At 44.2% G+C, this 20,640-nt stretch overlaps 1 protein-coding gene across 1 annotated transcript in view; it reads right to left on the bottom strand.

Annotated features, from left to right (window-relative positions):
• Positions 1-20,640, bottom strand: part of ADAMTS8 (ADAM metallopeptidase with thrombospondin type 1 motif 8) — a 114,427-nt gene that overhangs the window by 36,838 nt on the left and 56,949 nt on the right. Inside the window, exons 3-5 of the mRNA XM_033917514.1 lie at positions 13,954-14,086; positions 10,944-11,111; positions 1,467-1,765 (exon numbers count right to left, since the gene is read on the bottom strand). Coding sequence (XP_033773405.1) covers positions 1,467-1,765; positions 10,944-11,111; positions 13,954-14,086 — 600 coding nt within the window. The remainder of the gene's footprint in view (positions 1-1,466; positions 1,766-10,943; positions 11,112-13,953; positions 14,087-20,640) is intronic.

The following is a 20,640-nucleotide window of genomic DNA, read 5'->3' as shown; positions in this document are numbered from 1 at the left end:
AGTGACTAGTGGTGTACCCCAGGGCTCAGTACTTGGACCGATCCTTTTTAATATTTATATCAATGACTTGGAAAACGGAACATCCAGTGAGATCATCAAGTTTGCAGATGACACAAAACTCTGCCGGGCAATCAGATCGCAGGAGGATAGTGAGGAACTCCAGAGCGATTTGTGTCGGTTAGAAAAATGGGCGGAGAAATGGCAGATGAAGTTCAATGTGGAGAAATGCAAGGTAATGCATTTAGGCAGTAAGAATAAGGAATATGAGTACAGAATGTCAGGTGCAAGTCTGGGAAAAAGTGTACAAGAAAGGGATCTGGGTGTACTGATAGATAGGACCCTGAAGCCGTCAGCACAATGCGCGGCAGCGACAAAGAAGGCAAATAGAATGTTGGGCATGATAAAGAAAGGAATCTCGAGTAGATCGGAGAAAGTTATAATGCCGCTTTATAGGGCAATGGTCAGACCCCACTTGGAATACTGCGTCCAACATTGGTCTCCCTACCTAAAGAAGGATATAAAACTGCTGGAGAGGGTGCAGAGACGAGCAACCAAACTAGTGAAGGGTATGGAGAAACTGGTATATGAGGATCGACTTAAAACACTGGGATTGTTCTCCCTTGAGAAAAGGAGACTGCGTGGGGATATGATCGAGACCTTCAAAATACTGAAAGGAATCGACAAAATAGAGCAGAGAAGATTATTTACATTGTCCAATTTGACACGGACAAGAGGACATGAAATGAAGCTAAGGGGGGACAAGTTCAGGACTAATGTCAGAAAGTTCTGCTTCACACAGAGAGTGGTTGGCATCTGGAATACTCTCCCAGGGGAGATTATTGCAGAATCGACAGTCCTAGGCTTCAAAAGCAAACTAGATGCATATCTCCTTGAGAGAGGCATATAAAGTATGGTTGGCTATAAAATAAACCAGGTGTATACCTGGCAGGGCCTCCGCGTGTGCGGATCGCCGGACTTGATGGACCGAAGGTCTGATCCGGAGATGGCGCTTCTTATGTTCTTATGTTCTTAGGTCTATAGACCATCGCGAGCTTTGAAATCAGATGGTAGTATGCAATTAATATCTCATTTGGCTGCGAACATAACAAATGTGGCCATACATGTGTTTCTTTATGGAATAAACTACGGGGTCAACTAAGATTATGTCTGGATTGTCTTAGCTTTAAGAGATTGCTTATAACAAAGCTTTATGTTGATGCATATCTAAATTGCTCCCTAGGATTTTGTTCTACATTTAACTGTAATGATAGTGAAGGATGATATTAAGGAGTCTTTAGGTTGCACTTTTTAAGTTGTTTTGATTTACTTGGAAATCGCTGAGACTCCAGGGGGTATATAAATTTTTTAAATAAATCCCCTCCAAGAAATACTCATCAGTAGAAGCAGTTGGTAATGATTATTTTATGGGATATGAAATACTTCTTAACAATTGTTAATTTTATTACCTTAGGTTTTATCACCTCTTCCTGTGCCAAGCACACACCGTCCCAACAGAGCTTATGTGTTCCACAGGATGTGCCATCTGCCCAGGGCAAACTACCATTTTTGGTGTGACAGAGAAGTTCACCTTCTATCTTGCACCAGAGCTGTGAGCAAATGTCCTCCTCCGTTGTGTTTGGACAGTGCTGGAATTCTCTCCCAAAGACTTGCTGACACTGGTGGTCTAAATCATACATGCCATTCTGGCCGGGGAGATCTGCAGGCAGTGGGATGGTTTTGGCTGGAGCATCAAGAAGGCAGTCTCCTATTGTTTAAAAAGAAACAAAAATAAAAACAATCCCCAAACAAGTTTTAGCTGCACAGTCCCACTGAAATAAGTCTAATCCGAAACATGCATTTCCAGAGGTTGAAGGGGCATTTCTAGACAGTTGCAGAAGATCAAGTTTCAAGTTTATTAAAATTTTGATGTATCGCAATATCATGAATTCAAAGCGATTTACAATTAAAAACAAGGTCTTAGTTATTAACTACAACAAACACACGAACATTATGAACTAATACAAAAGGGAAGTGGGAGAAATACAATAAGCATAGTAAAGATAACATGAAAGGTAAGTACAAAGGGAGGGTAAAAAGATTTTTTTAAAGTATTACCAAAAATTAAAAAGATAATTGAGAGGTGGTTTTTTTTTGTTATTTATTTATTTATTTTTATTTCTCAGAACCTAACACAGAGGACACATGAGTAATGTGTTTTTATTGGACATGAAACAGAACTTTTCAATAAAACTTCCTATGTTTCATTTTGTTTTTACTACAGAAAAGAACGATGTTTTGTTCGTATTTGGGTTTTTTTCTCTCTCTTTTTTTTTTAGGTTCAAGCCATATAACAAACAAAAAACAAAATCCTGGGCTATCCCCATTCCTTTTCTTCTCAGCATCTTTCAGGGATAGGCTTTTCAGTTTGGAGAAGAGAGTGGAAATATCATAACGATCTATAATGATCCTGAATGTAATGCAATCAGTAGATGTAAATCAATGGTTTATTCCTTAAAAAAAATAAAGGGAAAGGGATTGGGACTTATATACTGCCTTTTTGTTGTTTTATAACCACACTTGAAGTGGTTTACATACAGGTACTTCAAGCATTTTCCCTATCTGTCCTGTTGGGCTCACAATCTATCTAATGTACCTGAGGCAGTGGAGGATTAAGTGACTTGCCCAGTGTCACAGGGAGAAGCACGGGATTTGAACCCACAACCTCAGGGTGCTGAGGCTGTAGCTCTAACCACTATGCCACACTCTCCTCCCTAAATAAAAGAACTAGGGGACACTCCATGAAGGGCTGGGGACTGAGTGGGAACTTTTGGGAAAAGGACCTAAGGATACAACACAGGGGCCCAGGGCCATGGACATAGAGCAAGGACATTGTAAAAAAGGGATCGGGACTGAGAGGGAACTTTTGGAAAAAGAACCTAAGGACGCAATGCAGGGGACCCGGGCCAAAGATATTGAGCAAGGACACTGTAAAAGAGGGCTCAGGTCTGAGTGGGAACTTTTTGAAAAAGGACCTAAGGGAGAATTGCAGGGGTCTTGTGCACAAATAAAACTGGCAAGCAGCACTAATAGAGAACAACGGAATCCAGAGGGACAACCAAAAACAGGGGAACAGGCTGAGGACGAAACAGACACACCACAGGAGGAGAATGACTGAGACGAGGCTTGGGGTCTGGCAACTCACGAGGGGGCCAGGAGCGCCAAACCACGAGGAAAAACAGCAAGAAAGGCGAACAAACGGGACTTACTTTGCCTATACACTAATGCTAGGAGCCTAAGGGCTAAAATGGGAGAGCTGGAAATCCTAGCCAGCAAAAAGGGCCTAGACATAATTGGAGTCACAGAAACGTGGTGGACTGATGACAATGAATGGGATGTGGCTTTACCAGGATTCAAACTCTACAGGAGAGATAGGTCACACAAAAAGGGTAGAGGAATAGCGCTATATATAAAAGATTCCATACCTTCAACCAGAATGGAAACAACAGTAAAGGCGGACGACTTGGAATCACTATGGGTTAAGTTACCAGGAGGAACTGGAGCAGACATAAAATTGGGTCTGTACTATCGCCCACCTGGACAAACGGAAGAAATCGACCAGGATCTGGAGGCTGAACTGAGGCAGGTATGCAAAAGCGGACGTGTGGTGGTGATGGGAGACTTCAATTACCCGGGAATAAACTGGAGTATTGGGCACTCAAACTGCATAAGGGAGACCAAATTCCTGGAGGTCACGAGGGATTGTTTCATGGAACAGCTGGTCACGGAACCAACACGGGGTGATGCCAATCCTCAACGGACTGGGGGGACCCGCTAAGGAGGTGGCGGTACTAGCCCCACTAGGAAACAGCGATCACAACACGATCCAGTACAAAAGTTTGGAAGGAAAGAGGAGGTTCTGCTGTTGGGAGATTTCAACCTGCCGGATGCGGACTGGAATGTTCCGTCTGCGGAATCGGAAAGAAGTAGGGAGATTGTGGATGCCTTTCAAGAGGCTCTGCTCAGACAAATGGTGACGGAACCCACAAGGGAAAAAGCGATATTGGATCTGGTCCTCACAAATGGAGAGAGTATCTCTAATGTTCGAGTGGGTGCTCACCTGGGTAGTAGCGATCATCAAACGGTTTGGTTTGATATAACGGCTAAAGTGGAGAGCGGCCGCACGATACTTAAAGTCCTAGATTTCAAACGTACGGACTTTAATGCAATGGGAAAGTACCTGAAGAAAGAGCTGTTAGGATGGGAGGACATAAGAGAAGTGGAAAGACAGTGGTCTAAGCTGAAAGGAGCGATAAAAATGGCTACGGACCTTTATGTGAAGAAAATCAATAAAAACAAAAGAAAAAGGAAGCCGATATGGTTCTCCAACCTAGTGGCTGAGAAAATAAAGGCGAAAGAGTTGGCGTTCATGAAATATAAAAAAAACCAAGAAGAGGAGAGCAGAAAGGACTACAGGGTGAAACTGAAAGAAGCCAAGAGAGAGATACGTTTGGCGAAGGCACAGGCGGAAGAACAAATGGCTAAAAATGTAAAAAAGGGAGATAAAAATTTTTTCAGATATATTAGTGAAAGGAGGAAGATAAAAAATGGAATTGCTAGGCTAAAAGATGCTGGGAACAAATATGTGGAGAGTGATGAGGAGAAAGCAAATGTGCTAAACAAATACTTCTGTTCTGTGTTCACAGAAGAAAATCCTGGAGAAGGACCGAGATTGTCCGGCAAAGTTACACGAGAAAATGGAGTAGATTCTGCGCCGTTCACGGAGGAGGGTGTTTATGAGCAACTTGAAAAACTGAAGGTGGACAAAGCGATGGGACCAGACGGGATCCATCCCAGGATACTAAGGGAACTCAGAGAGGTTCTGGCGAGTCCTATTAAAGACTTGTTCAACAAATCTCTGGAGACGGGAGTGATTCCTGGGGATTGGAGGAGAGCGGATGTGGTCCCTATTCATAAAAGTGGTCACAGGGATGAAGCAGGAAACTACAGGCCGGTGAGCCTCACTTCAGTTGTTGGAAAAATAATGGAAGTGTTGCTGAAAGAAAGGATAGTGTATTTCCTTGAATCTAATGGGTTACAGGATCCGAGGCAACATGGCTTTACAAAAGGTAAATCGTGCCAAACGAACCTGATTGAATTTTTTGATTGGGTGACCAGAGAGCTGGATCGAGGACATATGCTAGATGTAATTTATTTGGATTTCAGCAAAGCCTTTGATACAGTTCCTCATAGGAGGCTGTTGAACAAACTTGAAGGGCTAAAGTTAGGACCCAAAGTGGTGAACTGGGTCAGAAACTGGCTGTCGGACAGACGCCAGAGGGTGGTGGTTAATGGAAGTCGCTCGAAGGAAGGAAAGGTGACTAGTGGAGTCCCTCAGGGTTCGGTGCTGGGGCCAATCCTGTTCAATATGTATGTAAGTGACATTGCTGAAGGGTTAGAAGGAAAAGTGTGCCTTTTTGCAGATGATACCAAGATTTGTAACAGAGTAGACACCGAAGAGGGAGTGGAAAATATGAAAAAGGATCTGCAAAAGTTAGAGGAATGGTCTAATGCCTGGCAACTAAAATTCAATGCAAAGAAATGCAGAGTAATGCATTTGGGGATAAATAATAGGAAGGAACCGTATATGCTGGGAGGAGAGAAGCTGATATGCACGGACGGGGAGAGGGACCTCGGGGTGATAGTGTCCGAAGATCTAAAGGCGAAAAAACAGTGTGACAAGGCAGTGGCTGCTGCCAGAAGGATTCTGGGCTGTATAAAGAGAGGCGTAGTCAGTAGAAGAAAGAAGGTGTTGATGCCCCTGTACAGGTCATTGGTGAGGCCCCACTTGGAGTATTGTGTTCAGTTTTGGAGACCGTATCTGGCGAAAGACGTAAGAAGACTTGAGGCGGTCCAGAGGAGGGCGACGAAAATGATAGGAGGCTTGCACCAGAAGACATATGAGGAGAGACTGGAAGCCCTGAATATGTATACCCTAGAGGAAAGGAGAGACAGGGGAGATATGATTCAGACGTTCAAATACTTAAAGGGTATTAACGTAGAACAAAATCTTTTCCAGAGAAAGGAAAATGGTAAAACCAGAGGACATAATTTGAGGTTGAGGGGTGGTAGATTCAGGGGCAATGTTAGGAAATTCTACTTTACGGAGAGGGTGGTGGATGCCTGGAATGCGCTCCCGGGAGAGGTGGTGGAGAGTAAAACTGTGACTGAGTTCAAAGAAGCGTGGGATGAACACAGAAGATTTAGAATCAGAAAATAATATTAAAGATTGAACTGGGCCAGTTGCTGGGCAGACTTGTGCGGTCTGTGTCTGTGTATGGCCGTTTGGAGGAGGATGGGCAGGGGAGGGCTTCAATGGCTGGGAGGGTGTAGATGGGCTGGAGTGAGTCTTGACAGAGATTTCGGCGGTTGGAACCCGGGCACAGTGCCGGGTAGAGCTTTGGATTCTCGCCCAGAAATAGCTAAGAAGAAAAAAAAAAAAAAATTTTTAAATTGAATCGGGTTGGGCAGACTGGATGGACCATTCGGGTCTTTATCTGCCGTCATCTACTATGTTACTATGTTAGGCTAAAAATTGGATCATCAAAGGTGAAAAGAACTACAACGACTGCACTTAACTTCAAAAAAGGGAATTATGATGCCATGAGGAAAATGGTGGGAAAGAAACTCAACGACAGCGCAAGGAAGATGGAGTCCGTAGAAAATGCCTGGACCATACTCAAGGGCACAGTGCACGAAGCACAGAACCTGTGCATCCCCAAGTACAGGAAAGGGTGCAAAAAAAATAGAACAAAAAACCCAGTGTGGATAACAAATGCAGTGAAAAAGGTGATAAGTGACAAGAAAGCATCATTCAAAAAATGGAAAAAGGACAAAACAGAGGAGAACCAAAAGGAACACAAAAAACACCAAAAGGAGTGTCATCAAATGGTTAGGAAAGCAAAAAAAGAATATGAAGAGAGACTGGCAGGGGAAGCAACAAACTTCAAATCATTCTTCAGGTACGTTAAGGGGATGCAACCAGCAAGGGAGGAAGTGGGACCCTTGGATGATGGGGACAAAAAGGGAGTGGTAAAAGAGGAAAAGGAGATAGCTGACAGGCTAAATAAGTTCTTCACGTCAGTTTTCACGAGGGAGGACACAACCAACATTCCGGAGCCCGAGGAGATCGTAAAAGGAGAGCAGGATGAAAATCTGGTCCAGCTAGAGGTGAGCAAGGTGGATGTCCTCAGGCAGATAGACAGGCTAAAGAGCGACAAATCGCCAGGTCCGGATGGCATTCACCCAAGGGTACTCAAGGAACTAAGGAACGAAATAGCTGAGCCACTTCGACAAATATGCAACCTATCTCTAAAAACTGGAGAGATTCCGGAAGACTGGAAAATAGCAAATGTCACGCCCATCTTCAAGAAAGGCTCAAGGGGAGACCCAGGAAACTACAGGCCAGTGAGCTTGACCTCGGTCCCGGGAAAGATGATGGAAGCACTGATTAAAGACAGCATCTGGGAACACATTGACAACTATGGGCAGCTAAAGTCGAGCCAGCATGGCTTCTGCAAGGGCAGGTCATGCCTCACAAACTTATTATACTTCTTTGAGGGGGTAACCAGCCAGGTGGATAAAGGGGAATCCATAGATATCATTTACCTTGACTTCCAAAAAGCCTTCGACAAGGTGCCACACGAAAGACTACTAAGGAAGCTATGGAACCATGGGGTGCAAGGGGAGGTCCACCGATGGATCAAAAACTGGCTGGCGGACAGGAAACAGAGGGTTGGAGTAAAGGGACATTACTCAGACTGGCAATGGATCACGAGCGGAGTTCCACAGGGGTCAGTGCTGGGACCGCTCCTAATCAATATATTCATTAACGACCTGGAAGCAGGAACAAAATGTGAGGTTATTAAATTTGCGGATGACACCAAACTATATCGCAAGGTCAATAACATGGAGGACTGCGAAGATCTCCAAAAAGATCTGACAACACTGGAAAAATGGGCCAAAAAGTGGCAAATGAGTTTCAACATAGGGAAATGCAAGGTCATGCATATAGGGAAAAAAAACCCGATGTTCACTTACAAAATGGGGGGATCAGCGACCTTGAAAGAGACCTGGGAGTGATGGTAGACACAACATTGAAGGCGTCGGCGCAGTGTGCCACGGCCTCAAGGAAAGCAAACAGAATGTTGGGTATCATTAAGAAGGGTATCACAACCAGGACAAAGGAAGTCATCCTGCCACTGTATCGTGCTATGGTGCGCCTGCACCTGGAGTACTGTGTTCAGTTCTGGTCGCCGTACCTCAAGAAGGACATGGAGGTACTTGAGAGGGTCCAGAGAAGAGCAACTAAGCTAATAAAGGGCATGGAGGACCTCTCATATACTAACAGACTGAAAAAGCTAGGGCTTTTCTCCCTGGAAAAGCGGAGACTTAGAGGAGACATGATAGAAACCTTCAAGATCATGAAGGGCATAGAAAAAATAGACAGGGACAGATTTTTCAAATTAAGGGGATCAATAAGTACAAGGGGGCACTCAGAGAAATTGAAAGAGAAGAGGTTTAGAACAAACGCCAGGAAGTTCTTTTTCACACAGAGGTTGGTGGATACATGGAACGTGCTAACAGAGGATGTGATAAACAGGAGCACGCTACAGGGGTTCAAAGAAGCTTTGGATAGGTACTTGGAAGACAAAAAGATTGAGGGGTACAGATAAGAGTAAAGGTAGATTATAGGGATGGGATTAGAGGTAAGTTACAAAATTAATCAGGGACCACTGTTCAGGCACTAGGCCTGATGGGCCGCCGCGGGAGCGGACCGCTGAGCAAGATGGACCTCTGGTCTGACTCAGCGGGGGCAACTTCTTATGTTCTTCTTAAGCATATTTAAAACAAATAGGAGAAAATAATTTTTCACTCAACATATAATTAAGCTCTAGAACACTAAAGCTAAACCCGGAAAAGACCAAGATATTCATAGCCTCCCCAACAAACAAACCTACAGATCGGCTATCAACCTAAATGGAACGAACTTCCCAATTAATCCTACCTGTCACTCTAGATCACCAACTGACATTCAAAGCCCATACCAACATCCTAATCAAAAAATGCTTCCACTTATTATGGAAACTACGCACACTAAAACCATACTTTGACTTCACATCATTCAGACTGTTGGTCCAATCTGTAGTCCTGAGCTCACTGGACTATTGTAACATAATCTACCTAGGATCTCACAAAAAACCCCATCAAGAAACTGAGACTCATCCAGAACACATCCATTCAAATAATCTTTGGCTTGAAAAAATCCGACCACATCACCGCATACTACAAAAAACTCCACTGGCTACCTATCGAGGCCAGAATAATCTTCAAATTTGGTTGCCTTTGCTTCAAGACCCTCCTCGGCACCGCACCCACCCACCTCCTGAAACACCTCACCCTACAGGACAAATTCCGCCTCTCTTGCAGTACTTTACTGTTCACATTTCCTTCTCCCAAAGGATGCAGATTCAAAAGATTCCTCAACAGGACACTGTCCTTTCAAGCAGGGACCTGGAACAACACCTTAAGCAACCTAATCCTGAATGCACCCACATACCATTCATTCAGAACCCACTTATTCGGCAAATTTTTCTGATCCTTCAATTACACTCTTCTCTTACCTCTTCTTATTCACCCCCTGTTCCCACCCTACCAGCCCGGTCACTCAACTGTTTCCCACTCCATCCCAGTTCTTTCTGATCTGATGTAACCTCGCTGTCCTTACAACATTTCTTGTTATATACCGTATTGAACTGAAAAGGTATTACGGGATATAAATAAAGCTATTTTATTATTATCATTATTATAATATTATTCACTGGAGCAAGTCGTAAAAGCGGTTAATGTAGCAGGGTTTATAGGTGTTTTGGACCAAATTCCCAGAGGAAAAGTCCCTAAACCTTTATTAAGGCAGACCAGAGTAAAAACCACCGTTTATCCATGAGGTTAAGCAGCATGGAATCTTGCTACTTTTTGGGACTCTGCCAGGTTCTTGTGACCTGAACTGGCTACTGTTAGAAATAGGATATTGGATTAGATGGACCCTTGGTCTGACCCAGTACAACTACTTTTGTGCTCTTCTTATTGTGGTACAGCTTGAACAGAGCAGGAGGGACTGGGGATTACTTCTGCCTTATTCTTAGACTATGTATGGCTGTAAGATGCCAAGACAAACTCCAGAGGTAGTGGCATAGTAAAGGTGAGGGGTGCCCCCTCCCCTGCTGTGTACACGCCCCCTTGCCTTCCCCATACCTTTTGGCACTCTCTCTGACGTCATTTCCTAAGTGCGGGTCCCGGAATTAACGTCAGAGAGAGTGCCAAAAAGGTACAGGGAAGGCAAGGGGTGCGCGCAGCAGGGAGAGGAACAGGAAGCGCGTGAACAGGCGGGCGGGTGAGTGGGGGTTGGGTGGATAGGAGGAAGGGTGCTGCTGAATGCAGTAGGAATGAAACGAGCCCCCACAAACCAAAAGGTAACTACAACACCCAATCAATGAAATTATATAAAAGCAAAATGAAAACAGCCCTGCATACCCCTAGAAGATGCCATTCTGGGAATACAGAGGTTGGAAGGGATCAGTTTAAATTAAAGTGATGTATGTGCTGGAGAAAGAGAAGGAGTAGGAAACATAAAGGAAAAGGAGGAAGAACTAGTAGAATGGTGAGATACAGACTGAGATTGAAAAATATCAAAAGAACAAGAAATTATAAAAGAAGCACAAAGAGACAATGAAAAATGGACAAATCTTCTTAGAGAAAGAAGTAAAGGATGGAGAGATGCCAATCAGTGAAAGAGACAGAGAGTAGGAGAATGTTACAAAGAAAGGAATTAGATAAAGGAGAAAAAAAAAGATAGTATGAAATTGATTAATTCCATAGATTCTTACCATGTCCACTGTCCAGAAAGTCAGTGATATACATGGCACTGCATGGGGACCAGGGCAGGCTTTTGTTCAGCTGGATAAACAGAGGTGCCATCATGTGATGTTTCCCCAAGTGCCCAAAGAGACGTTCACAAATCTTGGAGTCATCATGGGGCATGCTAAGCACGTGTCCTATGGATGAAAAAGGGAAGGAGCCAGACTGTTAAGATTAGGTTTGGAAATAAGAAAGTGGAGAGAAGGACACGGGATATCACATTGCCATGACCCATATTTGCTCTAAATGTCTCCTCTGCACTGAATTCAGCCTCCTATAGAACTCTCCATAAGTCAACGTGCCCAGGAAAATGAGACACTATCTGTGAAATTTTCCAAGGCCTGGAGAGTTCATCTTGGATGGTAGGGTTTATCACTGGAAGTGGCCCCAGGTATTTATATCTGCATCTGTAATACAGATAAAACTCTGAGATGTGGGATTTATTCAGAGTGTAAACCCCACTTTCCATCTGTGACAGCTAGAGTATAAGTTACTCTAGCTCTGAAAAGATAGTCACTAAAATCAGTAATTCCGGGCTTAAATTTAATAAGTCCTCAAGCAACAAAACACTGAGTAACCCATCTAGAGTAATTTTCCAATGATGCACATGGGTAAAACACACATACCTTTGGGCAAACTGTGCCAGATTTTCAAAGTGAAAGCATGAGCATATACACTCCTCCCTCAATATTAGCAGGGGTTAGAGGCAGAGCCGGCCCGCGAATATTGAAAATTTGTGAATAACTTTTGGGCCGACTCTGGCATCCCGGACCTTACCTGGTGGTCTAGCGGTCTTTTGGGGCAAGAGTGATCTTCCTACACTCCTGCCCCATGCAGAGCACTCATCCAAAATGGCTGCCCTCCCCCGCTACCGCCTGTCACGCACGCCCTCCCCCGCACCTTCCCTGATCCCGCCTGCCGCGCGCACCCCCCTTCTTTTGCGGCGGTCAACAACGTGCTCCTCGTGACCCCATCGGCTCTCCCTCTGACATCACTTCCTATGTGCAGCACCAGGAAGTGACATCAGCGGGAGAGCCGACAGGGCCGCTAAGAGCATATTGTTGATCGCCACAAACAACAACTTCAACTAGAGACATGGGGGAAGAGAAGGAGGGTGCACGCATGGAAGGAAGGAATGGGAACAGGTGTTGGGAAGCAGAGAGGAGGAGAGCAGGAGGGGTTCCGGCACCCCCACCAACATGGTGCCCATGGCAGACCCCCCCCTCTTACTACGCCACTGCATAGTTCATCTGATTTAGACATTTTAATGCTTTGGGCTCTTTTATCAGTGTTTCAGATACTGCAGGACCTGCCTTTGATGGTGCCTGCTGCCTTCCCTGGATTCAGGATCTTGTTAGGTCAGAGGTAATTGTGAAGGGCATTTCTGTTTTTGCTCCCTTTGTTTCTGACATCTTGAAAAAGGTCTGGCAACACTTCAGTAATTGTCCAGTAGATAGAAGCAGAAACACCAGTCCTTGCCCCATTGGTTTTTCAGGATATCCACAGTGAATATGCATGAGATAGATTGCAGGTACTACCTCAGGTAAATGTAAAATAGTTACTTAACAGCAAACACAGCATGATACTTGGAAACTATTTTTTTCACTCAGCATTTTGTCAAGCTGTGGAACTAGTTGCCAGACGATGTGGTCAAGGCATTTAGCATAGCTGGATTTACAAAGGATTTGGACAAGTTCCTCCTGAAGAAAAAGTCTATAAACCATGAATAGGTAGATTTGAAGAAGCCCCTACTTCTCCCTGCATAGGCAGCAGACCGCTGCTTCGTTTGGAGGGGTCCAGGAGCTCCCGAGTCTCCCACCCACCTCCTCCCAGCATTGTGCAGCTTCCACAAGCAGGCCTGCCCCCGGAAGTAAATGAAGGGTTCTGGGTCAGGCCTGCTATCTGATGCTGTGTGGTAGACTCCCAACAGGATTTAAGCAATTCACCTGGGAGAAGGGTGGGAGTGGAGGGCAAAAACAGAAGAAGAAAAAAACAACCAAGAATTTTTGGGGAGGCCATGGACCCTGTGGCCTCCCTCATTCCGACGCCTATGACTCCCTGAGAGAAAGCAACATGAAATGGATATACTTTTTAGGATCCATTTCATGTTACTTTTTAGGATCCTACTGTGTACTTGTGACCTGGATCGGTTTGAAACAGGATGTTGGGCTAGAGACCTTGTTTTTGGGGGCCAGTGTTAAATATGCTGGGGTAGGGTTGCCAGATTTTCCTTTCAGAAAATCTGGACACCTAGCCCTGCCCCCAGGCCCGCCTGGTTACGCACATCCCCGCCCCCCAAGCCCACCTTAGGCCTGCCCCCTGCTGTCTGCTCTTGTCAGGCATACGCGGACGCTACGTGATGACATCAAGTGATGGCCGCACATGCACAGACTTCCTCCCTGCCCGCCACAGCTTTTCAAAACCCGGACAAAGTGCTGGGTTTTGAAAAGCCGTCTGGACCTCCGGGCATGTCCTCAAAAGGAGGAAATGTCCGGGGAAATCCAGACGTCTGGTAACCCTATGCTGGGGCCCAGGGCAAAAGGTTTGGATGGGGCCCCCAAAGCTCCATAACAGACTATTCCTTCTCGATGCCCTCTGTGAACTGGGGTCCCAGGACAATTGCCCAGTTTGCATCCTCCTAATGATGGATTTGCTTGTCTGACCCAGCTTAGTACACCTTACAGTATATTCTTTGGTTTTCAATAAGGTCATAATAATGCTGAAGTCATTACGGTTGAATTTTGGATAGACACTAACAGATAAAAGACAGTGTAGTTGCAAGAAGTGACTTTGCTCTGGAAATGCTGAGAAGAGAACTACTCTCCTTCAAGAGCAGTTCCATGTATTACATTACATCGTGGGTCTTATATTTCGCAAAAACCTTCATAGTTCTATATAGATAACAACAGACTTAAAACTACGTACAGCAAATCTGCCAAGGGCGCCTCCTACCCTTGCTAAGCCACTGTTCTGACTTACCCAACTCATGAGCCAATGTGTAGGCTGCTTGAAGTCCATCATCTTCGATGATAGAACAGCTTCTGTTAGGGTCACACATTGTTCCTATGTCTGCCAATCCCAGTGTATCACAGCTCTGATGCCCACAAAAGTCCTATAGCACACACACACAATAAAGCACAAACATGACTGAAGTATCCTCCTTTTCTAACATACCCTTCCCTAATTCTTCCAGGAGCCCCCAGGTCATGCGAGCAGATGTAGAGGGGCATTTTGGATGTGATATCTAAATCCGAGTTTATACATTTGGCAGAACATACACACAAATCCAGTAGTGAACACGACCATTTTCAAAACAGGAAAGCACCCATTTTTTTTCTTTCGAAAATGGTTATTTTGTAGATGTGTTTGTGCACATTGTCAATCTTTTCGAACCATTACAAAGAAAGTACAAAATAAAATTACACAAGCCATTGGGATGTAGGAGGGGCCAGCGTTTACTGGCCACAAAGACATCCCTGTACATCTTACCATAACCCCCTTGTATAGTGAGCACTCCAAAACCCACTATACCCAACTGAACACCACTCCAATAGCTCTTATGCTTTCAGTTGTAACCTATATGTAAGTACAGTGGGACTAGGGTGGGTTTTGGACCTACCATAAGGGTAGGTCCTACTTAGAGTGAGATATAGGCCTGAGTCCTCATCTCCATAGTCACTATACTGACCACTAGGCTACTCAAGGCTGCTCACCTGTGAAGCTGTCATATAGGCAGGTATGCACTGTTTCATTTACATCTTCGGGAGGGTGGGAGGGGGGGGGTCAGTGACCACTCTGGGAGTGTTAAAGGGTCATGCATCCAGATGCAGCTGGAGTTTATCAGGGCTTTCCAAAGCCCGGACAAATGCCGGGTTTTGGAAAGTCCATCCAGGAACCCAGACATTCCTCTAAAAAGAGGACATGCCTGGGTTTTCCTGGATGTATAGTAACCCTAGTCATGCCTTCATCCCTCCAATGATCATCTGGTCAGTTTGGGCACCTTTTTAACTTTTATTCATTATTAAAATTAAAACAGGTCTAGCCTCAGACATCCAAACTGTGCCCTGGATGTATTCTGCAATGTTCCATTACTGCAACAAAAAAAGTCCAGTTTATAAGCCCACCTTAGTCCTGTCCAAACCACGCCTACAACATCCCCCCCCCCCTTGAAATTTAGATGCACTGCATACAAACAGCATAGAAATCTGTCTACAAAACAGATTTGGAAGGTTTGGCGAGAAAAACATTCATCTGCCCCTTTATGCTGTTTTTCTTTTTTGAAAATGAGCCCCTAAGTCAACACCGGGTGGTAACTCATCACAGTGTATTTCAAAACCGAACCTCTGCTTTCACTACATAACGAACTCAATTCCGTAAATGGTGCATCCTGGCACCTAAAGATGTGTGTGCAAATTTTAATTAATGCCGATAATTATTATAACACTTTCTTATTTATCAATTAAATTGCACATGGAAAGTGGGTATACACCCAAATTTACGCAAGCAATTTTAAACGCCATTATATAGAATTTGGATGAATATAGAATTCCAATGTGACGAGAGGCGGCATTGTTGAGTTATAAAATGAAGCATTTATGGGTGAGTGAAAAATGTATAAGAACATAAGAACATAAGAAGTTGCCTCCGCTGAGGCAGACCCTAGGTCCATCCTGCTCAGCGGTCCGCTCCCGCGGCGGCCCATCAGGCCCATTTCCTGAGCAATGGTCTATACCTATCTATACCCCTCAATCCCTTTTTCTTCTAGGAATCTATCCAAACCTTCTTTGAAACCATTTAATGTTTTCTTGTCTACAACAGCCTCTGGAAGCGCGTTCCACGTATCCACCACCCTCTGAGTGAAAAAGAACTTCCTAGCGTTTGTTCTAAACCTGTCCCCTTTCAATTTCTCCGAGTGCCCCCTTGTACTTGTGGCGCCCCTTAATTTGAAAAATCTGTCCCTGTCTACTTTTTCTATGCCCTTCAGGATCTTGAAGGTTTCTATCATGTCTCCTCTAAGTCTTCGCTTCTCCAGGGAGAAAAGTCCCAACTGCTTCAATCTTTCGGTATATGGAAGTTTTTCCATTCCCTTTATCAGTCTAGTTGCTCTTCTTTGTACTCCCTCAAGTACCGCCATGTCTTTCTTGAGGTACGGCGACCAGTACTGGACGCAGTACTCCAGGTGCGGCCGCACCATTGCACGATATAGCGGCATGATGACTTCTTTCGTCCTGGTTGTAATACCCTTCTTAATGATACCCAACATTCTCTTTGCTTTCCTTGAGGCCGTGGCGCATTGTGCTGATGCCTTCAGTGTTTCATCTACCATCACTCCCAGGTCTCTCTCCAGGTTGCTGACCCCTAGTGATGTTCCCCCCATTTTGTATGTGAACATCGGGTTCTTTTTCCCCACGTGCATGACCTTGCATTTCCCCACGTTGAAGCTCATCTGCCATTTTTCGGCCCACTTTTCCAGCTGTGTTAGATCCTTTTGAAGATCTTCGCAGTCTTCCCTGGTTTGAGCCCTGCTGCATAGTTTCGTGTCATCTGCAAATTTAATGACCTCACACTTGATTCCCGCCTCTAGGTCGTTTATGTAGATATTGAACAGGAGCGGTCCCAGCACCGACCCCTGCGGAACTCCGCTCGTGACCCCTTTCCAGTCTGAGTAGTGGCCCTTTACGCCAACCCTCTGCTTCCTGTTTGCCAGCCAGACCTTGATCCATCGGTGGACCTCCCCTTGTACCCCGTGGTTCCATATCTTTTTAAGCAGTCTCTCGTGTGGCACCTTGTCGAAGGCTTTTTGGAAGTCAAGGTAAATGATGTCTATAGATTCCCCTTTATCCACCTGACTGCTCACCCCCTCAAAGAAGTACAATAAGTTAGTGAGGCATGACCTACCCTTGCAGAAGCCGTGTTGACTCGGTTTTAGCTGCCCATTTTTTTCGATGTGCTCACAGATGCTGTCTTTGATCAGTGCTTCCATCATCTTTCCCGGGACTGAGGTCAGGCTTACCGGCCTGTAGTTTCCCGGGTCTCCTCTTGCGCCCTTCTTGAAGATGGGCGTGACATTTGCTATTTTCCAATCCTCCGGGATCTCACCGGTTTTTAAGGATAGGTTGCATATCTGTCGAAATGGCTCCGCTATTTCGTTTTTTAGCTCCTTGAGTACCCTTGGGTGAATGCCGTCCGGACCTGGCGATTTGTCACTCTTTAGTCTGTCAATCTGCTTAAGTACATCCTCTTGGCTTACTTCTAAATCGACCAGCTTATCATCTTGGTCTCTTATTACGATCTCCTCGGGTTCCGGAATGTTGGTTATATTTTCCATTGTGAAGACTGACGTGAAGAACTCATTTAACCTGTCAGCTATCTCTTTCTCTTCTTTTACTACTCCCTTTCTGTCACCATCGTCCAATGGTCCCACTTCTTCTCTCGTCGGTTGCTTCCCCTTGACGTATCTGAAGAACGACTTGAAGTTTGTTGCTTCCTCTGCAAGTCTCTCTTCGTATTCTCTTTTTGCTTTTCTAACCACTCGGTGACACTCCTTCTGGTGTTGTTTGTGCACTCTTTGGTTCTCCTCTGTTTGGTCTTTTTTCCATTTCCTGAACGATGCCTTCTTGTCGCTTATCGCCTTCTTCACTGCATTTGTTATCCACACTGGATTTTTTGTTCTATTTTTTTTGCACCCTTTTCTGAACTTGGGGATGCATAGGTTTTGCGCTTCGTGCATAGTCTCCTTGAGTAAGGTCCAGGCTTGTTCTACGGATTCCGTCTTCCCTATGTTGCCTTTGAGTTTCTTTCCCACTATTTTCCTCATGGCATCATAATTTCCTTTTTTGAAATTGAGTGCCGTCGTTGTGGTTCTTTTCCCCTTTGATGATCCAATTTCAAGCCTGCACTGGATCGTGTTGTGATCGCTGTTACCTAGCGGGGCTAATACCGCCACCTCCTTTGCTGGCCCTCCTAGGCCGTTGAAGATTAGGTCAAGAGTGGCATCGCCCCGTGTTGGTTTCGTGACCAGTTGCTCCATGAAACAGTCCCTCGTGACCTCTATGAATTTGGTCTCTCTTGCGCAGTTTGAGTGCCCAATACTCCAGTCTATGTTAGCTATTTAGTGACTATCTTTATTTCTAAAATTTTATGCACTGTATATAGTGCCATAAGTTATGCATGCAAATTGTTGCAAATTGGTAGTAAATAGAAGCTATTCATACAACTTGTGCAAGCACAGTTTCAGTGTGAATCTGAAAAGGGGGTGTGGCCAGGGAAGGATCATGGGCGGGTCATAGGCATTTCTAAGGATCTGTTCGGATCGATTACAGTTTAAGCGAATGTTAAAAACTCAATTGTATGTAGATGCCTTCCTGTGATGCTATGTGGACGGGAGATGTTTATAGAGGAATCTGTACTATGAACAATGCTCTTGAGTCATTAACGATTGATGATATGTAATCCTACTATAGTTCCCTGCTATTTTTAGTGGGTTAAATATGTGTACTGAAAGTATTGTTATATGTTGTTCTTTGAGTCACTGTGAATGTTTTACGCTGTAAACCGCTTAGTTATGTAACATCCTTCTTCTTGCATTTTGTAATTCGCTGATTGTCCAGCCTTCTTTCTATGTGACCACCTAGAAGTCAGTTTGACTATGGCGGTATAGAAAAATAAAGTTATTATTATCGGCGGCAATGAAATAAATAAAAAAATAATAAAAGTTATGTGCTCTGGTATAGAATACATCTGATCTATGCATAATTTAGGCACAGGCGTTTAGGCCTGGTTTTCCTTGGCTTAAATGGGTGTGCCTAAATGTTATGACACACACTGGCATTTAGTGCGATTCTATAAGGTGCACATACCTTTTATAGAATCGTGATATGTGCTGTTCTAGTTGGCATTGATATTTTGGGCACCGTATATAGAATATGGTCCTTGGTAGATATAGTAGTGTCTCTCTACTTTGCTTTTACTATTAATACTGTAGTATTAATACTAAGCTAGGGATAGGCAGCCCCAAAATGTTCATTTTATTTCCCATGTTGTTTGCATAAGAACATAAGAATTGCCGCTGCTGGGTCAAACCAGTGGTCCATCATGGCCAGCAGTCTGCTCACGTGGCGGCCCTCTGGTCAAAGACCAGCGCCCTAACTGAGACTAGACCTACAAGCGTACGTCCTTGTTCAGCAGGAACTTGTCTAACTTTATCTTGAATCCCTGGAGGTGTTTTCCCCTATGACAGACTCCAGAAGAGCGTTCCAGTTTTCCACCACTCTCTGGGTGAAGAAGAACTTCCTTACGTTTGTACGGAATCTATCCCCTTTCAACTTTAGAGAGTGCCCTCTCGTTCTCCCTACCTTGGAGAGGGTGAACAACCTGTCCGTATCTACTAAATCAATCCCCTTCAGTACCTTGAATGTTTTGATCATGTCCTCTCAATCTCCTCTGTTCGAGGGAGAAGAGACCCAGTTTCTCTAATCTTTCGCTGTATGTATGGCAGCTCCTCCAACCCCTTAATCATCTTAGTCGCTCTTCTCTGGACTCTTTCGAGTAGTACCGTGTTCTTCTTCATGTATGGTGACCAGTGCTGTATGCAGTACTCCAGGTGAGGGCGCACCATGTCCCAGTACAGTGGCATGATAACCTTCTCCGATCTGTTTGTGATCCCCTTCTTTATTATTCCTAACACTGTTTGTTTTAGTTAGGGGTTTTTTTTGGTTAGTTTTCATTTTCATTTGGGGGCAATGTCATTAAGAGTGTGCCCTCTTTGGAAATAGTGTGTACTCTTTGCAAAGAGTACGCATTATTTGCAAAGAGGGTACACAATTTTGAAAAGAGTGCACACTCTTTCTTGATAGCACATGCCCACATGCACTAATTTGTGTATGTGCGATGGTTCACCTAGAACATAGAAAGATGATGGCAGATAAGGGCTATAGCCCATCAAGTCTGCCCACACCATTTACCCACCCTCTTAAGTCTACTGACCCCCTAAAGTATAATTGTAACTATACTGTCACTCTACTGACCCACTCATTCAAGTCCTAGTGACCCTATGCATGATGGTTTATGCATTTATTTATTTAGTTCGATTTCTATCCCATTCTCCCAGAAGCTCAGAACGGGTTACAAGTAGACATTCACAATCGTTTGAAAACAGACTAGTCATGACAACAAATAGATTACAGTAGACAATAACAGAGCTTATTCTAGAGACCAGACTGGTCATAGCGAAGAGTACTAGGAGAAGTATATTGAGTACACTATTTGAGGGCACACTCTCCAAAATAATGTGTATTTTTATCAACAAATGAGAAAACACAAAAATGTGGGGTTTTTTCCCTACTTGCTTTTGTTTAATAACCTGCAACAACATGGTATATGTTGTTGACATTTCCTATGTCATTGCAAACCACAATCCATCCCTAATTATTACTATAATGAATTTCCCAAGGATTCTGTGCATTGATCTGTTAACATTCACAGAAAATGTAGGGGGGTATACAACTTTACTGATCATCCTCATTTCATGTCAATAAACAAAACATATGTCATGGAACACCCATCATCCAAGACAATGAGATGGAAAATTTGTGTGCCAAAAAAAGAAAAAGAAAAGCAAAACAACAACAACAACAACAAAAAAAAACAACCAAGTATCTCAGCTGT

This window comes from Geotrypetes seraphini, chromosome 13 (genome assembly GCF_902459505.1).
Source record: "Geotrypetes seraphini chromosome 13, aGeoSer1.1, whole genome shotgun sequence".
Classification (NCBI taxonomy): Eukaryota; Metazoa; Chordata; class Amphibia; order Gymnophiona; family Dermophiidae; genus Geotrypetes; species Geotrypetes seraphini.
This window is presented reverse-complemented; position numbering and strand designations above follow the sequence as displayed.